Source organism: Suncus etruscus, chromosome 15, assembly GCF_024139225.1.
Source record: "Suncus etruscus isolate mSunEtr1 chromosome 15, mSunEtr1.pri.cur, whole genome shotgun sequence".
NCBI classification, from domain to species: domain Eukaryota; kingdom Metazoa; phylum Chordata; class Mammalia; order Eulipotyphla; family Soricidae; genus Suncus; species Suncus etruscus.
In genome coordinates, this window is record NC_064862.1 from 91,144,709 (window position 1) to 91,163,382 (window position 18,674).

The 18,674-nt window shown below is 60.4% G+C and overlaps 1 protein-coding gene across 1 annotated transcript; it reads left to right on the forward strand.

Annotated features, from left to right (window-relative positions):
• Window positions 1–1,411: 1,411 nt before the first annotated feature.
• On the forward strand, window positions 1,412–16,090 carry ZSWIM4 (zinc finger SWIM-type containing 4). Its single transcript, XM_049788535.1, has 14 exons — window positions 1,412–1,588; window positions 3,563–3,764; window positions 5,269–5,625; window positions 6,644–6,792; window positions 6,891–7,041; window positions 8,223–8,378; window positions 9,073–9,426; window positions 10,523–10,660; window positions 10,758–11,012; window positions 11,757–11,892; window positions 12,786–12,940; window positions 13,172–13,335; window positions 13,541–13,622; window positions 14,912–16,090. The coding sequence occupies exons 1-14, from the start codon at window positions 1,412–1,414 to the stop codon at window positions 15,769–15,771; spliced, it is 3,336 nt and encodes a 1,111-aa protein (XP_049644492.1). The 3' UTR covers window positions 15,772–16,090.
• Window positions 16,091–18,674: the final 2,584 nt, after the last annotated feature.

Here is an 18,674-nt window from a genome sequence, read left to right on the forward strand (position 1 = left end):
CAGAGAGAGTACTGTACGATATGGGGTCCTGGGAGGGCACCCAGGCGTGGAGCAGACGAGCTGGAGGGACTGAGAGGGAGGGAGGGAGGGAGGGAGGGAGGGACAGGATTTCAACAACAGCCCAAGAAAATAAAAAATTAAAAAGAAGCAAAGGCCCAGCCGGGCTTAGACGGAGCTCCAAGGACATCCAGGGAGGGGGAGGAGGGTCAGTCCCTGAGCACCTGCCATGGAGACTGACATCTCAGCCCCATCAAGTCCAAGACAGCAGGATCAGAAAATAAAAGGGCCCTTGTGATAGTACAGCAAGTGAGGCACTTGCCTCGGGTTCAATCCCAGGCATCCCATATGTAGGGTCCCCCCAAGTACCACCAGGAGTGATTCCCAAAAGAGCAGAGACTGGAGTCCTCTCAGAGCACCTCCAGGAGTGTTCCCCATTCGTCCCCCCCCTCCCATAATAACCACAAGCACAACAACAAAAGCAAACAGAGGAGGTCGTATGGGAGGGAGGTTCTCAGGGCTCGGATCTTGGTTCCAGGGCAAAGATCCGCAGCGCCTGGAGCTCGACTCATGGGGTGTGGGGAGACCTGTGACCCGTCACCCCACTTCCACGCCCACCCGGAAAGGATCGCCCCAATATCCAGGCTTTGCCGGGGCGCCCAGAGAGGCTGAGTGAGTTTCTGGCATCACACAGCCCAGAGGCGATCGGGGGTGCGGGGGACACGGATGAACCGCGAGGCGGGGGGGCCCCCTGACTCCGGGTCGCTCTGGGCCTAGCCCCGGGGACGGTCCCCTCGCGGCGGCCGGAAGCGACCCTCGGTAAACAAAGCGGTGTGTGGGCGCAGCCCCAGCTGCCCCGGGTGCGCTGTCCAGCCCGAGGGGGGCGGGGGAGGAATGTTGTGAATGAACCCGGGGCCCGCCCCGATACTCCGCCGAAGGCCGGCGCCGCGGGGCTTCTCGCGCTCTGATTGGCCGCCGGCTCCCCGTGATGGACAGCGGCGCCCGCTGCGCTCTCTGATTGGGCCGTGCCAAGAAGACGGGCAGTTCCACGGGCGAATGAAAGGCGGCATCTCGGAGCGGCGCAGCCAATAGGCGCAGAGGATCCCGGAGGCCGCCGGGGAAGCCAATGGGCAGGGCGCGGGGGCGGGACGACGGCGGAGCATAAAGCGGCGGCCCAGGCGGCTTCATTGTTGTGAAGCTTCTTAAAGGGGCCGCATCACCCGGCCGGCCCGGCGCGGGGCGCGGGTGGGTGGGTGCGGCGGGGGTCCCCGGGGCGGCCGAGCGAGGCAGCAGAGGAGTCCGCGAGGACGGTCGGGAGCTCGCGGAGCCGCCGCGCAGGAGCCGGCACCGGACCGATCGCCCCTCCGGAGGCCCCGCCCCGACCCCGGTCCCAGCCCCGGCCCCGACCCGGACGATGGACGCCCCCGAGGCCAAGCGGAGCCGGCTCTGCCCCGCCGGCCGCGAGGAGCGCGAGCCCTGGGCCGGGGCCGGGACCGGGGCCGGGGCTGGGGCCGTGCGCGCCCGGGGCCGGCCCGAGCCGCTGCTGGACCTGTGCGCCAAGCGCGTCGCCGAGAGCTGGGCCTTCGAGCAGGTGACCGGGCTGCGGGGGGCACGCTCTCGGGGTCCTCCCTCCACCCCTCCCTCCCCGGGACCGGACCCCAGACCGGAGTCACCCCGGGACCCGCCCCCGACTTTCTCCGCCCGCCGGAAGAGCCTCAAGCGCCCCGATCCCGACTCCCGACGCCTCCCCGAGCCCCAGACTTCGAGGGGCTCCCCCCAGACAGTTCGGGGGTCCCCCCTTTGCTCCTCAGCCGGCAGTGGGGGCGCCCCGGGCGCAGCCCTCTTCTCCCCAAACTCCTCTAGTTGGCCCCGACTTTGGTCCCCCCAGATCTCACTCCGGGTCCCCCCCCCCACATCATCTCTGTCCTACACCCACCAGCCAACCGAGGAATCCCCGATTTCCAAAGATTTCAGGCTTCGCGTCTCCACAGCTGTCTCCCTCCCTCCCTCCCTCCTTCCTTCCTTCCTTTCTAAAGGAGCCCCAAAATCCTTGGACCTGGCCCTTTCTATTTCCTCCCTGAGACCAGACCCCCAGGATTAGCAGAAATGAACCACTTTGTTCCCAGGGTCCCCCCTCCCCATCCCAGCCCCTGCAACGGAGGAGGACCTGAGACTGTTTGTCTGTCTGTCCATCTGTCTGTCTGTCTGGGTACTCGGACAGGTGCACCTGAAGCTCCGCCTCTGGCTTTAAGGGATTCTGCCTCGCTTTCCAGAACTAAGATACTGGGTGTCTCCCTTCATAGCTTCACCCAGCCCGCACCCCTATTCCCTGTACCTCCATCCTCTGCCTGGTCTGGCGAGGGTTGACCCTTGGGTCTCACGCCACCTCCACGGTCTGAAGGGTGCCCCGGGCAGGCTCTGATTCACGGCCCGGAAATCCCCTCCTTAGTCATTGCCCGGAAAGCCTGGGCCACTCTGTCCTCCCCCCCGGTCCCCTAGCACCCCGACCTGGGGACACGGGCTGGGCTGTCTTTTTTCTTTGTGGGGTGCGGCCCACCCAGCAGGACCCTGAAGGCCCCTTTGGGCCCCAAGGAAGCCATGTCTCCTTCATAGGCAAAGAAAACTGGGGCACAGAGAGGTTGAGAAACTTGCCCAGGGTCACCCAGCTGGGAGGATCAAGCCTGGGTTGGAAGGGCAGGTTCAGGTTCAGCCAGGGCCCAGGGAAGGGACACCGTCTCTGTGGGCTTTTCTGGGGATAGGAGCTTGGGAAGGAAGCTGACACCGGGGTCAAGGGGACGACCCACTACTGAGTCTCAGCAGTTGCTTTAAGAATGACCAAAAGGGGGCTGGAGAGATAGCACAGCGGTGTTGATGTTTGCCATGCAAGCAGCCGATCCAGGACCTAAGGTGGTTGGTTCGAAACCCGGCGTCCCATATGGTCCCCCGTGCCTGCCAGGAGCTATTTCTGAGCAGATAGCCAGGAGTAACCCCTGAGCACCGCCGGGTGTGCCCCCAAAACAAAACAAAACAAAAAAGACCAAAACAAAACAAAACAAAAATGACCAAAAGGGGACAGCCAGAATGAGAGCACAGTGGGAGGGCATTGGCCTTGCAGGCCAGACCCCAGTTTGATCCCCAGCCTTCCACAGGGTCCCCTGAGCACCACCAGGAGCGATTCCTGAGTGCAGAGTCAGGAGTAACCCCGGAGCTACGCCGGGTGTGGCCCTAAAACAAAACAATTGACCGGAGCCATAGGACAGTGAAGAAGGCTTCCTTGTAGGCGGCTAACTAGGGTTCAATCGCCAGCACCCCATATATGGGGTGAGCCCCGCCAGGAGTGATCCCTGAGCACAGAGCTAGGAGTCAGCCCAGAGCACTGCAAGGCCCAAACCAACTTGGGGGAGGAGAAATACTACATGAACATAAAAGCAAGAAATTGCCAGACACTTTCTTCCTCGTCCTGAGCCTGGGCGAGCCCTGGGGAGAGAACCTTCCAGGCAGGCAGTGGAGGGACCCCTATACCCCGGGATCCTGTGCCCTGACGGGCTTTTACGCACCCTGGCAGGTGGAGGAGCGCTTCTCCCGTGTGCCGGAGCCAGTGCAGAAGCGCATCGTGTTCTGGTCGTTCCCACGCAGCGAGCGCGAGATCTGCGTGTACTCGTCGCTGGGCTGCCAGACCCCAGACAGCGAGCATGACGCCCGGGCCCCCTTTACTCGAGGGCTGCAGCTGCTGCAGGCGGGTGCCGTGGACCGGGTACTGCAAGTGGGTGAGTTCTGACTCCAGACTGGGGACTTGGATCCCACTGTCCAGCCTTTGTGCCAGTGCTTAGCACCCCTCTGAGCTCCAGCTGGAGGATTCTAGATTCTTAGAGGCCAAGCCTAGGGACCAGAGCAATAGCACAGAGAGAGGTAGGGTGTTTGCCTTGCATGCAGCCAACCCGAGATGGACCCAGGTTCGCCCCCCAGCATCCCATATGGTCCCCAAGGCTGCCAGGAGTGATTTCTGAGTGCAGAGCCAGGAGAAACCCCTGAGCGCCGCTGCCCCCCCCCCCCAATAAAAGAACTCGAGCCCAGGTAAGGCACAGGGGGCTCAGGGCCAGACGTACAAAGGATCGTCTGCATCCCCAGGGAGACGGGGCCTGGAAGCAGGCTCATGGCCCTGGGTCTGGGATTTGGGGAAAGAGAGGGAGGACAGGCTCTGGAGTATAGTCCATTTTAGGCAGAGACTAAGACAGAGTCAGGCAGAAACTCAGGGTGTAGTGTCATGTGGAGGTGGTTCTGGGGTGTAGACCTCAGAAGGTCAGGTGGAGGTGGTTCTGGGTGTAGACATCAGAGACTGGGGACGTGGCTCAGGATATAGGGTAGAGTCAGGTGGAGCTGGATCCCGGGTATAAATGCCAGGCAGAAACTTGGGAAGTGGCTCTGGGGACATCAGGTGGAGGGATCCGAGGTAGAGACATCAGGCAGAGAATGGGGAAGTGGATCTGGGGTGTTGACCTCAAGAGATTCAGGAGGAGATGGATCTGGGTGTAAAGGTCAGGCAGAGACTGAAAAGTGGATCTGAGGGTTATTCTCTGATCTGAGACTTCGGGGTCATTTATTCGGCCTCCGCAGGGGGGTGGGGTGCGCCTGGACTTCAGGCTGCAGGGTCCAGGTGGGAGACAGTGGGCAGAATGGGTCCCAGCAGCTCAAGAAGCAGCTTCAGTGCCCAGGTCTGGGGGCAGGAGGAGGAGGAGGAAGAAGAGCAGAAGGAGCTGGGCCTCCCAGGAGGAGCCTCAGGGACTGATCCCAGGGCCCCGGCTGAAACAGGCAGGCAGGGACATCTCCAGGTCCCAGCCCGGCCACCTCCAGCCGGTATGAGGAAGCCACCTGCCGCCTGTCCGCATGACGCAGCCAGGGCCAGCCGGGGCCTGAGCCACCGGACCAGTTGGATGGGCCCGCCCGCCCGCGGGGCTCCTCGGGACAGGGAGGGGCAGGGGCTGCTGGAAGGACCTGCCCCCGGAGTGCTCCCTCACCCCCTCTGAGCACTGCCAGCCTCGGGGCTCTCCCCACCAGGAGCTGAACTCTTAGCCCTGAAACCCACAGTGACAAATCTGTATCCGTGGGAGCCGCTGGAGCTGAAGATTTATTCCTCTCCTCCTCCTCTTCACCATCGGGGTGCAGGGGTGTCTGCCCGCTTGCTTCCCAGATATACAAACCAGCACACGGACGGACTGTCTGTCTCCCAGGGGGGTTCTCCGGCCTCTTAGAACCCTCTGCCTCTGATCTTAGGGTTCCACCTGAGCGGGAACGTCCAGGAGCCGGGGGGCCCTGGGGAGCCCGAGCGGCTCTACCACGTGTCCATCAGCTTCGACCGCTGCAAGATCACGTCGGTGAGCTGCGGCTGTGACAACCGCGACCTCTTCTACTGCGCCCATGTGGTGGCCCTGTCGCTCTACCGCATCCGCCACGCCCAGCAGGTGGCGCTGCGCCTGCCCATCTCCGAGACGCTGTCGCAGATGAACCGCGACCAGCTGCAGAAGTTCGTGCAGTACCTCATCAGCGCCCACCACACCGAGGTGCTGCCCACCGCCCAGCGCCTGGCCGACGAGATCCTCCTGCTGGGCTCCGAGATCAACCTGGTGCACGGTCAGCACCGCCCCGTGGAGAGCCGCCCCGGGGTGGAGGAGGCGAGGCTGGGCCGGGCTGGCTGCATGAGGGGCGTTCGTGGTGGAAGTGAGGGCTGACCTAAGGCGGGGAAGAAAGGGGGCGCCTAGTGGGTGGGTGATGCTGGAGAAGGATGAATATGGAGGTGGTCGCAGGCAGTGGGATTGCTGGGTGGGTGGGTCGATGGATGGATGATGGCTGGACCAATGGAAGGGAGAATCGTGGGTGGATGGATGAGTGTGTGGGTGAAATGATGGTTCAATGGATGGATGGGTGGGTGGATGGATGGATGGGAGGGTTGATGGATGGATCAGTGGATGGGTGGATGAATGTGTGGGTGAAATGATGGTTTAATGGATAGATGGGTGGGTGGATGGATGGGAGGGTTGATGGATAGATGATGGACGGATCAGTGGATGGATGGATGGATGAATATGTGGGTGAATTGATGGGTATGTGGGTGGATGGAATGGCTCGATATGGATGGTGGGTGGGTGGATGGATGGATCAGTGAATAGAGGATGAGGGATGGAAGGATCCTTGAATGGTGATGGGTGGATGAGGTAGATAGACGTATAGGTGAGTAGACCAGTGATTGGATGATGGACGGTTGAAGGGATCAGTGAATGGCAATGGGTGGATGGAGGAATGATGGATGATGGACAAATGGTTAGGTAAGTGAATAGTGATGGATAAATGTTTGAAACTTAGAGATGCATCTGGGGCCGGGCGGTGGCGCTGGAGGTAAGGTGCCTGCGCTAGCCTAGGACGGATCACGGTTCGATCCCCCGGCGTCCCATATGGTCCCCCAAGAAGCCAGGAGCAACTTCTGAGCGCATAGCCAGGAGTAACCCCTGAGCATCACAGGGTGTGGCCCAAAAACCAAAAAAAAAAAAAAAAAAAAAAAAAAAAAAGAAACTTAGAGATGCATCTCATGATTTTGAGGACCGGTGGCAGGGTCACATGCTGGCTCTCTCCAACCTTTCTTCCTTGCCTACAGGTGCCCCTGACCCCACGGCAGGTGCGGGCATTGAGGATGCCAACTGCTGGCACCTGGATGAGGAGCAGATCCAGGAGCAAGTGAAGCAGCTGCTATCCAATGGCGGCTACTACGGCGCCAGTCAGCAGCTCCGCTCCATGTTCCACAAGGTGCTGCAGGCGTACTGGAGCATGGGGAGTACAGGGGGCGGTGGGTGGGGGTGAGCCTGACCCCGCTCATCACCCAGAACCCTCCTTCCCCCGCACAGGTGCGGGAGATGCTGCGTATGCGGGATTCCAACGGGGCGCGCATGCTGATCCTCATGACGGAGCAGTTCCTGCAAGACCCGCGCCTGGCCCTGTGGCGGCAGCAGGGCGCTGGCATGACAGACAAGTGCCGCCAGCTTTGGGACGAGCTGGGTGAGGGCCCTAGAGACAACATGTCTCCCCAACTCATCATCTGAATTCCCTCTGCAACTGTTCGAATCAGGGAACAGTCTTCTTTGGATTTTGTTTGTTTGGGGGTACACATCCGGTTGCACTCGGGTTACTTCTGGCTCTTTGCTCAGAAATTACTCCTGACATGCCCAAGGAACCATATGGGATGCCAGGGATCAAACCTGGTCTGGCCATGTGCAAGGCAAACAGCCTCTGTGCTATTGCTCTAGCCCCTTCTTTGTATATTTTTTTGTCTGTTTTCGGACCATACTGGAGTGCTTCAGAAATCACTCCTGGTGGTACAGGGGGACCCTATGGGATGCTGGGGATTCAACCCAGGACAGCTTCATGCAAGGCATATGCCCTCCCTGCTGGACTATGGCTGTGGCCTCTGGTCGTGCTGCTCAGGGGTTAGTCCTGGCTCTGCAATCAGAAATCACTCCTAATTCCGGGGTATTCCAGGGATCAAGCCACATACGAATCAAGAGACTTACCCTCTGTACCACCATCTCTCCGGCCTCTCTTTGAATTTCTTTTCCTTGAAAAAGGAACCTTCACTCCAGGCCATTCACAGACACAATCTCCAGTGCCTAAATTGTCCAACCACTGAACTCTATTTCTTTTTTTGTTTTTGTTTTTTGTTTTTCGGCCACACCCGGCGGTGCTCAGGGGTTACTCCTGGCTGTCTGCTCAGAAATAGCTCCTGGCAGGCACGGGGGACCATATGGGACACCGGGATTCGAACCAACCACCTTTGGTCCTGGATCGGCTGCTTGCAAGACAAACGCCGCTGTGCTATCTCTCCGGGCCCCCAGGAGCTATTTCTGAGCAGACAGCCAGGAGGAACCCCTGAGCACCGTCGGGTGTGGCCCAAAAATAAAAATAAAATAAAATAAAGCGAGATCCCAAGGTGGATGAAGCCGAATCCCACCTCCACACCCAGAGCTGTGTGATCTGCAGCCACTCGTTTTAACTCTCTGTGGCTCTGCTTTCTGTCTCCAGTGCAGAGACTGTTGCGCTAACACAGGGCACCAGTTCCACAGGCTGGGAAGCGGGCCGGGTGCAATAAGAATCCGCAGCCGGATTGGGTTGGTTGGGGGTCGGGTAGTGGTAGGTTGGGGGTCGGGACCTCACCATGCTCACTCCCTTTCTCCCTCCCTCAGGGGCCCTGTGGGTGTGCGTGGTCCTGAGCCCCCATTGCAAACCCGAGGAGCGGGCAAGCTGGCTGCAACTGCTGAGAACCTGGGACCAGCTGGACGTGTGCCCCCTGGAAGAGGGCAACTACTCCTTCCACGAGCCACACATGCAGGCCCCCACAGGTAGGTGGGGGGTGCCCTTGCCCACCTGCACAGCAGCCTGGACCCAGCACTCTAGGAGAGACCCTGGGAAAGAGAAAAGGGGCCGTGTCCGAAAGTGATATTGATGTGTAGAGCATATGCCTAGTGTGCGCTGGAAGCACTGGCTCCCACGGCCTCAGGCTGGCCAGGTCACCCACAAGAGTTGCAGTCAGGAACCCCCAAAATCAAGATCACTGTTTCTCCTTTTTATTGCTCTGCTTTGGAGCCACACCTGTCCTGTCCATGCCCAGGGCTGACTCCTGGTTCTGCACTCAGAGATCATTCCTGGTGATGCTCAAGGGACCCTACGGGATGCCCAGGATGGAACCTCAGTCAGCCATGTGCAAGGCAAACGCCTTCCCTGCTGTGCTCCGGCCCCACCTAATTCAGAATTTAAACTCAGGGGCCAGTTAAAAAAAATAAGTATATAAATAAACTCGGGCTGGAGTGATAGCACAGTGGTAGGGCATTTACCATGCACGCGGCTGACCCAGGACAAACGCGAGTTCGATCCCTGGCATGCCATATGGTCCCTCAAACCAGTGGCGGTTTCTGAGCGCAAAGCCAGGAGTAACTCCTGAGCACCGCAGGTGTGTCCCCCCGCCCAAAAAAGAAAGAATTTAAACCCAGACTGAGCCTGTCAGGGCTTCCCGACCCCACGGTGTGCTCTCCTTAGGTGACGTGGCGGAGGAAGAAGCGGCATCGAGGACAGGCTCGCGACACACGGTGTTCCGGCGCGCGCTGCAGGCGGGCTCTCTGCACTGGAGGGACGCGCACCTGCAGAGCATCCTAGCCAGCGACCACTGCAGCGCCAGCCGCGCAGGAGACACTGGCAGCGGCAAGCCCACCTTCGACCCCCAGGGCCGCCCGCTCTGGCTGGCCGAGCCCTTCTCCACCGCGTGCGCCCGCGTGGACACGCTGCGCGCCCACGGATATCCACGCCAGGCCCTGCGGCTGGCGGGCGCCGTGGTCAACACCTTGAGGTTGCAGCGGCGCCGTCAGCTGGAGAGCTACAAGCCGCAGGAAAAAGGTGGGCAGCGGGTCGAAGGGTGGGCACTGCGGGGCAGGGGCGCCATTTCCACTTCTGGGGACAGAGTGTGACACATGGGGGCTGGGGTACCCTTGGGGTTTTGCCAGGAAAAGAAGTGTTTGGAGGCGATGCCCCAAACAGAAAGTTTTTGTGAGGGGCACAGAACCCTTGGGAGGGATGCAGGTGGGAAAATGTGGGGTCCACAACACACACATATGTATATACAGATACACTTACACACACATACAGACAGATTCATATACAAAGACGTGCACACATAGTTTTAAACACACACCCTGCCAGTGTGAACCCTAATGTGACCACCAACCAAAATGAACCCCCTGGGGCCGGAGTAATAGCACAGTGATAAGACATTTGCCTTGCAACACGACCAATCCGAAAGGACCAGGGTTTGACTCCCAGGATCCCGTATGGTTTCCCAAGCCTACCATGAGTGACTTCTGAGCTCAGAGCCAGGAGTAAACCTCTAAGCACCTCTAGATGTGGCCCAAAAGACCCCCCAAAAAAACAAAAGAACCTCAGTTTCACTTTCCTTAAAGAGCTGACTATGGGGCTTGATTGATAGCATAGTGGACAGCCGACCCAGGCTCGATCTCTGGCATCCCATAGGGTCACCCAAGCCTCCCAGAACTGATTTGCCCCTCTAAAAAAGCTTACTTTAAGGGTGGCAAGTTTTGATCCCTGGGGACTGGACTTGGCAGTCGAGAAGGGGCGTGGGGTGTGACCTGGAGGAGGCAGGAATGGGGCTGGGATCTGGGATGGTCCTGGAGCTGAGAGGAGGTGAGGGAAGGGCCACATTTGAGGCCAGACCCAGAGGCAGGCTTGAGTGAGGTGCAGAAGATTGCCAGGCAAATGTGCTTCCTGATACCTAGTGCCACCCTAGACTGATGGCACAGGAGAGAGTAGGGAGATGGAGATGCTCTTGGGGCGGGAGGGCCTTGTCTTGCCCGATCCTACCAGCTGTGTGCTGACTGAGCTGGCTGCTGCTTGCAGAGTCGGTGGGCAAGGACAGCCCAAGGCAGGGTTTGGGCAGGTGGAGGAGCACTGGCTCAAGGCTCCCTGCCCTGCTCCGTAGAACTGCTGCAGAAAGGATCCACCTGCATTACCAACACGGAGGGCTGGGTGGGCCATCCCCTGGACCCCATTGGCTGCCTGTGCAGGGCGCTCCTGGAAGCCTGCCGTCTGGAGGAGGAGAGCCCGGCACTGTACCCAGGTAACGCACAGAGGGAGGGGGCCCCTGCGATCTGGGCGATGGGCCTTGCCCATCCCCTTACCGTGCTCCGTGCCAGCATCCCCGGTGTCTCCCACAGATGCCGCCCCCGAGAAGCGGAAGGTGACTTACCAGCACGTACCGGTGCCCGGGAACCCGGGGGAGTCCTACCTGGCGCTGGCGCTGGAAGTAGCGCTCCTTGGCCTGGGCCAGCAACGCGCCCTGCCCAGCGGCCTGTACGCCCAAGACAAGCTGGTTCGGAACGAGGAGCAGCTGCTGGCGCTGCTGGAGGAACTGGAGCTGGACGAGCGGCTGGTGCAGGTGCTGCGCAAGCAGGCCGGGCTACTGCTGGAAGGTGAGGGGCCCCCAAGGCCTGGCTGTGCCCCTGAAACAAAGTCCCTCTCCAGGCCTTAGACTAGGAGCAGGTGACCTGTCCTAGGTACAGTCTTAAAAGTTCTGGTTCTAGGAGGCCCCGCCCCTAGCAGCTTAACTAGATAAGCCCCACCCCCTGCAGTGCTGATAGCCAATGATTGCTTTCCGTTATGATGCCCCGTCCCTCCTTGGAGCCAATGAGCAGTGTCTGGCTTGTGCTCAATTTCATTGGCTCTGTGGCTGAGAAGGCTCCGCCCCCTGCATGCTGGCAGCCAATCATTGTTTCCCATGATGATGTCCTTTCCCACCTAGAGCCAATGAACAGAGTCCAGTGTGGATTAGATTTCATTGGCTCTGTGGGTGAGGCTCCGCCCCCACAATGCTCTTAGCCAATAGTCGCTTTCCGTGATTATGCCCTCTTTGGAGCCAATGAGCAGATTGTCTGACGCACGCTTGGATTTCATTGGCTCTGCAGGTGAGGCTCCTCCCCTCACAGGACAGTGGGCGTGGTTATTTTTGGCTCCACCCCCAAGCAGGTGCACCCACCTGCCTTACCTCATTCCTGCCACCCTGAACCTAGATGTCCCCCATCCAGGACTGTGCAAGGTTGTGTGTGTGTCCTAGCCAGAGGATCAGACTGTCCTCCACAGCCTGAGGTTGAGGGGCCTGGGAGGGAAAGAAGTGGGGGGCCCCCATCCCTGGGGTCTCAGCACCATCCACCCTGCAGGAGGTCCATTCAGCGGATTCGGAGAGGTGCTGTTCCGGGAAAGCGTCCCCATGCACAGCTGCGCCCGCTACCTCTTCACTGCCCTGCTGCCACACGACCCGGACCTGGCCTACCGCCTGGCACTGCGGGCCATGAGGTGAACCTGGGCAGCTGGAGGACTGGGTTAAGGGGCCTAACAGACATTTAGGGGCACGCCCCAAACCCCAGCCTGCTCAGTTTAATCTCCCCGCACCCTATCCCCCCACTCAGGCATCCAGGCTGTTACTTCCCATTGATTCTGAGAAATGACTGCGTGGCTCAGAATGCAATTTGGGAGGCAGCTTCCAGCCAACCCAAATAGCTCCGGAGGCCTTTCATTTTACCATTTTCCTTCCTTCCTTTGGAAAATAAGGACTGCCAACCAGTAAAATCCAGGGCTGTAGCCGCGGTATGGGGTGGGATTCTGTGGTGCCACAGATCAAACTCGGGACTTTCCTTGAACTCTTTTTTAATTTTCTTTTTTTATCCCGCTGTGCTTGGAAGTCACATGGCCCAGTCAGTGCTCAGGGGACCTTGTGGTGCCAAGGATCACATTTGGTGCTTGGCTCTGTGCTCAGGGCTCACTCATGGAGGACTTAGGGAACCCTATACGATGCTGAGGATCAAAGAGCTTTTCTCACTGTACTATCTCTCTGGTCCCTTGCACACTTTCAAGGTTGTGTCATCCTGGCTTTGTCCCCTGGCTCATTTTTGGAGATACCACATACTTTAGTGTATGCAGTGTTGAGGGGACATCGAACCTGGGTCAGATTCTGGCAAGGCAAGAGCCTTCCCCCTTGGGCTATCACTTGGCCCTAGAGAGATGTTTCACGTAACCAATCCTCAGTGACTGGGCATAGCCAGACCCTTGGCAACCTTCCCTGACACCCCTGCCATCTCTCTGGGCGCCTCAGTGCTTTGCTGATTTGTGTGTCTTTTTTCTAAGAGGATTACAGACCCCAGTTCTAACCCCACCTGGGTCTTGTCTCTTTCTACCACCCCCCATGCCAGGCTGCCTGTGCTGGAAACGGCATTTCCGGCCGGCGAGTCCCCACCCAACCCGCTGGACTCCATCATGAGCAACCGCTTCCCGCGTTGGTTCATCCTGGGCCACCTGGAGACACGCCAGTGCGAACTCGCCTCTGCCATGCTGACAGCCGCCAAGGGTGAGGCCGCTGTTCCTCATCACCAGCTGGCACAGGGGAAGCAGATCCCTATCTCCTGTGAACCTGAGTGTCCCCCCTCTCACTAGCTGTGTGTCTGACTCAGGACAGTAAGGAATTGGAACCTTAGCATCATCAAAATAAGAGGGGCCCCGCTGTCGTGTAGTACATCATTTGGGTGTGTCCTGCCTGCAGGGGGACCCACTGAGCCTTCTGTCCCCATCACACCCCTAGGGGACCCCAAGTGGCTCCATGCTGTCTTGGGCTCCATTCAGCAGAATATCCACTCCCCGGCTCTGCTCTTCAAGCTGGCGCAGGATGCCTGCAAGACGGCCACTCCAGCCAGCGCACCGCCTGACACCACCCTGCTGGGCATTGCACTGGAGCTGGGCCTGCAGGTAAGGATGTGGGAGATGGGGGTGCACTTTCACCAACACCAGGGGAAGGTGCTTTGCTGTTTCTACCACACTGGTGAAACTGCAAAGCCCCGTGCTGCCGCCAATAATCTAGACACTCTGGGCCCCTGGGCTCCATCCTTGGCTTCTTCCAAGTTCCTCAGGGCCAGCACTGGGCCCCGCTGACCCACTGCCTGTTCCCCCACAGGTGATGAGGCTGACTCTGAACACCATGAGCTGGCGGCGGAGGGAGATGGTGCGCTGGCTGGTCAGCTGTGCCACAGAGATCGGTGAGAACCTTTCGGTGTGGGCCAAGACCTCTCAGGGCTAGAGAGCACCGTGTGTCCTTACGGGGCCACACTAGACACGAACCAAGTGTGCCAGTTGTGTTAGGACAGTGGATATGGGGCTTGCCTTGCACCCAGCTTACCTGGGTTTGATCTCGGCCTTGTGGTCCCCAGTGCAACCCATCGGGGTGATTTTAAAGAGCAATCAGGAGAAACTCGCAGTGGTCCTCAAACTATGGCCCTCGGGCCACATATTGTATTTGTATCTGTTTTGTTTCTTCGTTGCAAAATAAGATATATGCAGTGTGCATAAGAATTCGTTCATAAGTTTTGTTTTTACTAGAGTCAGACCCTCCAATGGTCTGAGGGACAGCGAACTGGCCCCCTATTTAAAAAGTTTGAGGACCCCTGAGAGTCTGGAGCATTCATTGCTGGTTGTAGCAAGTGCGCAGACACACACACATACACAACTGTCGGATGGGGGGGACAGTGACATCAGTCCTGGCATGCTAGGTTGTGGCTGTGGGCATGGCTTCATAGTAGGGTGGAGCGTGGTTTCCAGGTAGACTGGTAGGGAATTTGTCTGGTGGGGTTGTGGCTTCATAGCACTTTTTTAGGGGCGTGGCTTCCAAACTGATGGATGAGGGCCTGGCTTCAAGCTAGGCTGGCAGGGGCGTGATTATAGGACTGGCTGGTGGGGGCGTGGCTTTAGGACAGGCTGGAAGGGGGTTTGGCTCCACACCTGTCTGGTAGGGGCGTGGCCTCATAGTACTGTTCGGGGTGTGGCCACATGGCAGCCTGGTGGGGCGTGGCTTCAGAACTGATTGGTGAGGGTGTGGCTTCAGGCTAGACTGGCAGGAGAAGATGGCTTCAAACCTGCCTGGCAGGGGCGTGGCTTCAAGCTAGGCTGGCTGGCAGGGGCGTGGCTTCAGGACAGACTGGTAGGGGATTTGGCTTTGAACCTGCCTGCTAGGGGCGTGGTTTCAGAACTGATGGGGGAGGGCGTGGCTTCAAGCCAGACTGGCAGAGGCGTGGTTCTAGGCCAGGCTGGCAGGGCGGGGCTTCGGTCCAGGCTGGTTGGGGATTTGGCTTCAAACCTACCTGGTAGGGGCGTGGCTGCCTAGTACTCTGATGGGGGCGTGGTTCCAAGCTAGGCTGGCAGGGGCACGGTTCTAGGCCAGGCTGGCCGGGCGAGGCTTCCGAGGGGGCATAGCTTCGTGCCTTGCTGGCATGCCTGTGGTTCCAGGCCTGGCTGTCCCTTCAGCCCCCGCCACCCCTGTCCCCCACCGCAGGCCAGTCCGCCCTGATGAACATCATGCAGAACTGGTATTCCCTCTTCACCCCGGTGGAGGCGGCCACCATCGTGGCGGTGACGGGCACCACGCACGCCACGCTGCTGCGGCTGCAGCTGGACGCGCCGCGGCGGGAGGAGCTGTGGGCGTGCGCGCGGACCCTGGCCCTGCAGTGCGCCATGAAGGACCCGCAGAACTGCGCGCTGCCCGCGCTCACGCTGTGCGAGAAGAACCACGCGGCCTTCGAGGCGGCCTACCAGATCGTGCTGGACGCGGCGGCCGGCGGCCTGGGCCACGCGCACCTCTTCACCGTGGCGCGCTACATGGAGCACCGCGGCCTGCCGCTGCGCGCCTACAAGCTGGCCACGCTGGCCCTGGCGCAGCTCAGCATCGCCTTCAACCAGGACAGCCACCCGGCCGTCAACGACGTGCTCTGGGCCTGCTCGCTCAGCCACTCGCTGGGCCGCCACGAGCTCTCGGCCATCGTCCCGCTCATCGTCCGCAGCATCCACTGCGCGCCCATGCTCTCCGACATCCTGCGCCGCTGGACCCTGTCGGCGCCGGGCCTGGGGCCGCTGGGCGCCCGCCGGGCCGCCAAGCCCCTGGGCGCCGACCGGGCGCCGCTCTGCCAGCTCCTGGACGCCGCGGTGGCCGCCTACATCGCCACCAGCCACTCGCGCCTCACTCACATCAGCCCGCGCCACTACGGCGACTTCATCGAGTTCCTGGGCAAGGCCCGCGACACCTTCCTGCTGGCGCCCGACGGCCACCTGCAGTTCGCCCAGTTCCTGGAGAACCTCAAACAGACCTACAAGGGCAAGAAGAAGCTGATGCTTCTGGTGCGGGAGCGATTTGGCTGAGCCGCGGGCGGCGGGGGGCGTGGGGTTTGGTTTGCAGAGGGTCCCCAAACCCCCACTTAGCGACGAGGCACCCGCGCTGCGGGGTTGCGGGGAATCTCCTCACCGGTGACCCACCCCGGGGCATTTCAGTATTAAGTCAGGGGCTTACCCCTGCACCGCACCGCCCTGCATAGCCCCGCACTGCCTAGTCCTGGGAGGTGGCCGCCCTGCTGCCTCGAGCAAGTCTCAAGGATCTGAAGCCATAGCACCATCTAGAGGCCTGGAAGGGGACTGCTTGGACTGGCCAACACCCCAGACCCATCTTGGGTAACCCCCTAAAGCAATAGGCACGTGACCCCTGCCCAAATTCACGGTCCCCAGATGCTGGGAAGGAGAACTTTCCAGAAAGTGTGCCTGAGCGGTTAATTAACGTAGTAGGTCTGCCCAAAACCCCTATGAAAGGGGAGGGGAACTGGGGAGACATGGGTTAGGGTACCCAGTTTTGAAACCCTTCTTCGCACCTTCCCCACAGCTGCCTCAGGGGCCCCCGTACAGCCCTGTCCCCTCTCTGGGCTGCCCACTGGGACCAATCACTCACTTCCCCCCACTGCAGGAAGGAGTTTTAAGAGGCCCAAGGCCTCCAATCACATACCTCACTCCCCACCTCTCCCCAAACCCCCTCACCCCTCCTGGACTCCCGAGCCCCTGGGACCCAGGGTCCCCGGGGGAGAATGGGGGCCACTAGTTGTCCCCCTACCTGCTAGCCACTGGACATGCAACTCAGGAAACTTGGGCGCTGGGCTCACTGCTGCCTACCCACCCCCTATGTGGAAAGGCCCAGGCTGGCCAGGCCGCCCTGTTCCCCACCCCAGCACCTCGGATCTTGCCCATTTACCCCCACCCCACTTCAACCTCGCTGGTTGGTGTCTCCCTGGTCCCCCCTCGGCCCAGAGAGAGGAAGAAAGCCCCAGACCCCTTCTGTAATTAAGGATGAGAGACCACTGGTCGTTTTGTAACTGTTTTCTATTTATTGAACAATATATTGTATTTCTTTTTTTTTTTTTAAAGATTGAACACATCACTTTCGTCTTGATTTTATTTCCAAAGCATAACAGTGGTCCCCTCACCCCAGTGACGCCCCTCCGTTCCCCACCCTTCCTTCTCCCGAGCATCTCCCTCCCACAAGTGAGGGACCCCAAGTTTGTGGGCAAGATGGACAGAATCTGGAGCTCCCAAGTGCTCAGGGACCTGCTGGTTTGGTACTACATACAGACAGGAAGGTGGGAAGGCCAGTGTCGAGGTGCCAGGACCCTACTCTGATGCCTCTCCCCTGATGCCCCCAACCCAGAGTGGGGTCCCCGACCCTTGCACCGCTAGGAAGGGCCACTAGGGGGTGCTCAGGCTCCAGACACCGACGGCACTTGGGGGGGTACATGGGTCCGTGGCCCTGCCCTCTCCAAAGTGGGGGGGCACTGAATTCCAACGATGGGTGGGCGGGGGTGCGGCTTGCAGGGGCGAGGCCGGGCGTGTCCGGCGGGAGAGCCCCCCAGGCACAATGAGGGGCCTGGGAGGGGTCATGCCAAGAGGCCGTCACGGCCTTATCCGGCTCCCCGGGACCTTCCTGCCTTTGCAGACGGGCCGAGGTGGCGTCGCAGTCGGGCCTGGGGCACTTGAGGACACGGGCTTCCCGGAGGGGCGGGGCTCCGTGCCAAGCCAGGCGGGGCCGGAGGCGCGCACGCAGCCGTGGGCGGGGCGGCGGCGGGCGCTGGGCACAGCGATTGGCTGGAGGCGCCGCCCTCCGCCCACAGGGAGCCAATGACCCCGCCTCACGTGTTCCCGCAGGTATGTGCAGGCGCCCCCGGCGGCCAGCGCGCTCCTCGGCGCCACCTAGAGGCCGGGAGAGGAGGCGCGACTCCTCGCTTTGGGCTGCGGCTTGGGGATCTGCAGACCGACTGGTTGGTTCCTTCCAGCCGCCTCCAATCGGCTTCCCGGGGTCCCTGGCTGCACCTTCCCGTGCTTCAGGATCACCCATACAAGGCCTCCCTCAAGTCCGGGGCACCCCCTTGCGCCGCACTCACACGCAGAAACTTAAGATTGCGGCCAGTATTCTCAGACACCCGCACAGCGGGGGGACCAGGTCAAACCCCAAGTCTCAGCCGCCCTCTTCCTGGCCCAGGTTACCTGCCAACTAACATCGCCTGATTGAAGGCCCCTCCTCACCCAGGTGGCACCCCACCTAGATGTCTCCCTAAACAGCTCACCCCAAGAAAAACGGCTGCTCCCGGGGCCCCAGGGGTTCCCCCCACCCCAGGGTCAACGGCCAATCCCCAGAAACTCCTCAAGGTCACTCTCCTGCTCTGGGCATTGCCTGCCCATGTGACTCACCCAGTCCTGACAACAGGTGGGGCTGGCATGGGGTGCTGCGAAGGGGGGTAGGCCAGGCCGGGGCGCCCGCACAGAGGCCCCGAGTGAACCAGCCTCAGGCTTGCAAGGAAACGGGGGAGGGCACCAGAGATGCCTGGATCATAGCTCTGTGCCGCCAGCCCACTTCTGCCCACTCCAACCCATGGGGTTGCCTGCCCTGACCCCCTCCCATCAATCCATGGCTACCTGGGTTCTCTCTGATAATCCATTCAATCCCACCCATCCGTGTGCCCCAAGTTAGGAAGCCAAGGACAGGCCGGGGGTGTCCCCCACCCAGGCCAGCCAGCCTGGTCCGGAAGCCCCAAAGTTGGCATTTAACGGTCTCCTCACCCAAGGCGGCTTCCTCTGAGGCTCCGGGAGGGTAACAAATGTGCTGGCCCAGGAGGGGGCTTCCCTTTTTCCTGCCAGGCCCTGGGGGTGCAGCCCGGCAGGAGGGAGAACTGGGGGTGGGGTGGAGTGAGGGTCCTTCAAAGGCAGAGCTGGGGCTGAGAGCCCTGCAG

Coding starts and splice junctions, on each gene's coding strand:
- ZSWIM4 (XM_049788535.1), top strand. CDS start 1,412: ATGGACGCCCCCGAGGCCAAGCGGAGCCGGCTCTGCCCCGCCGGCCGC. Junction 3,765..5,268: donor GGACCGGGTACTGCAAGTGG/GTGAGTTCTGAC, acceptor CTCTGATCTTAG/GGTTCCACCTGAGCGGGAAC. Junction 11,013..11,756: donor GGCCGGGCTACTGCTGGAAG/GTGAGGGGCCCC, acceptor TCCACCCTGCAG/GAGGTCCATTCAGCGGATTC.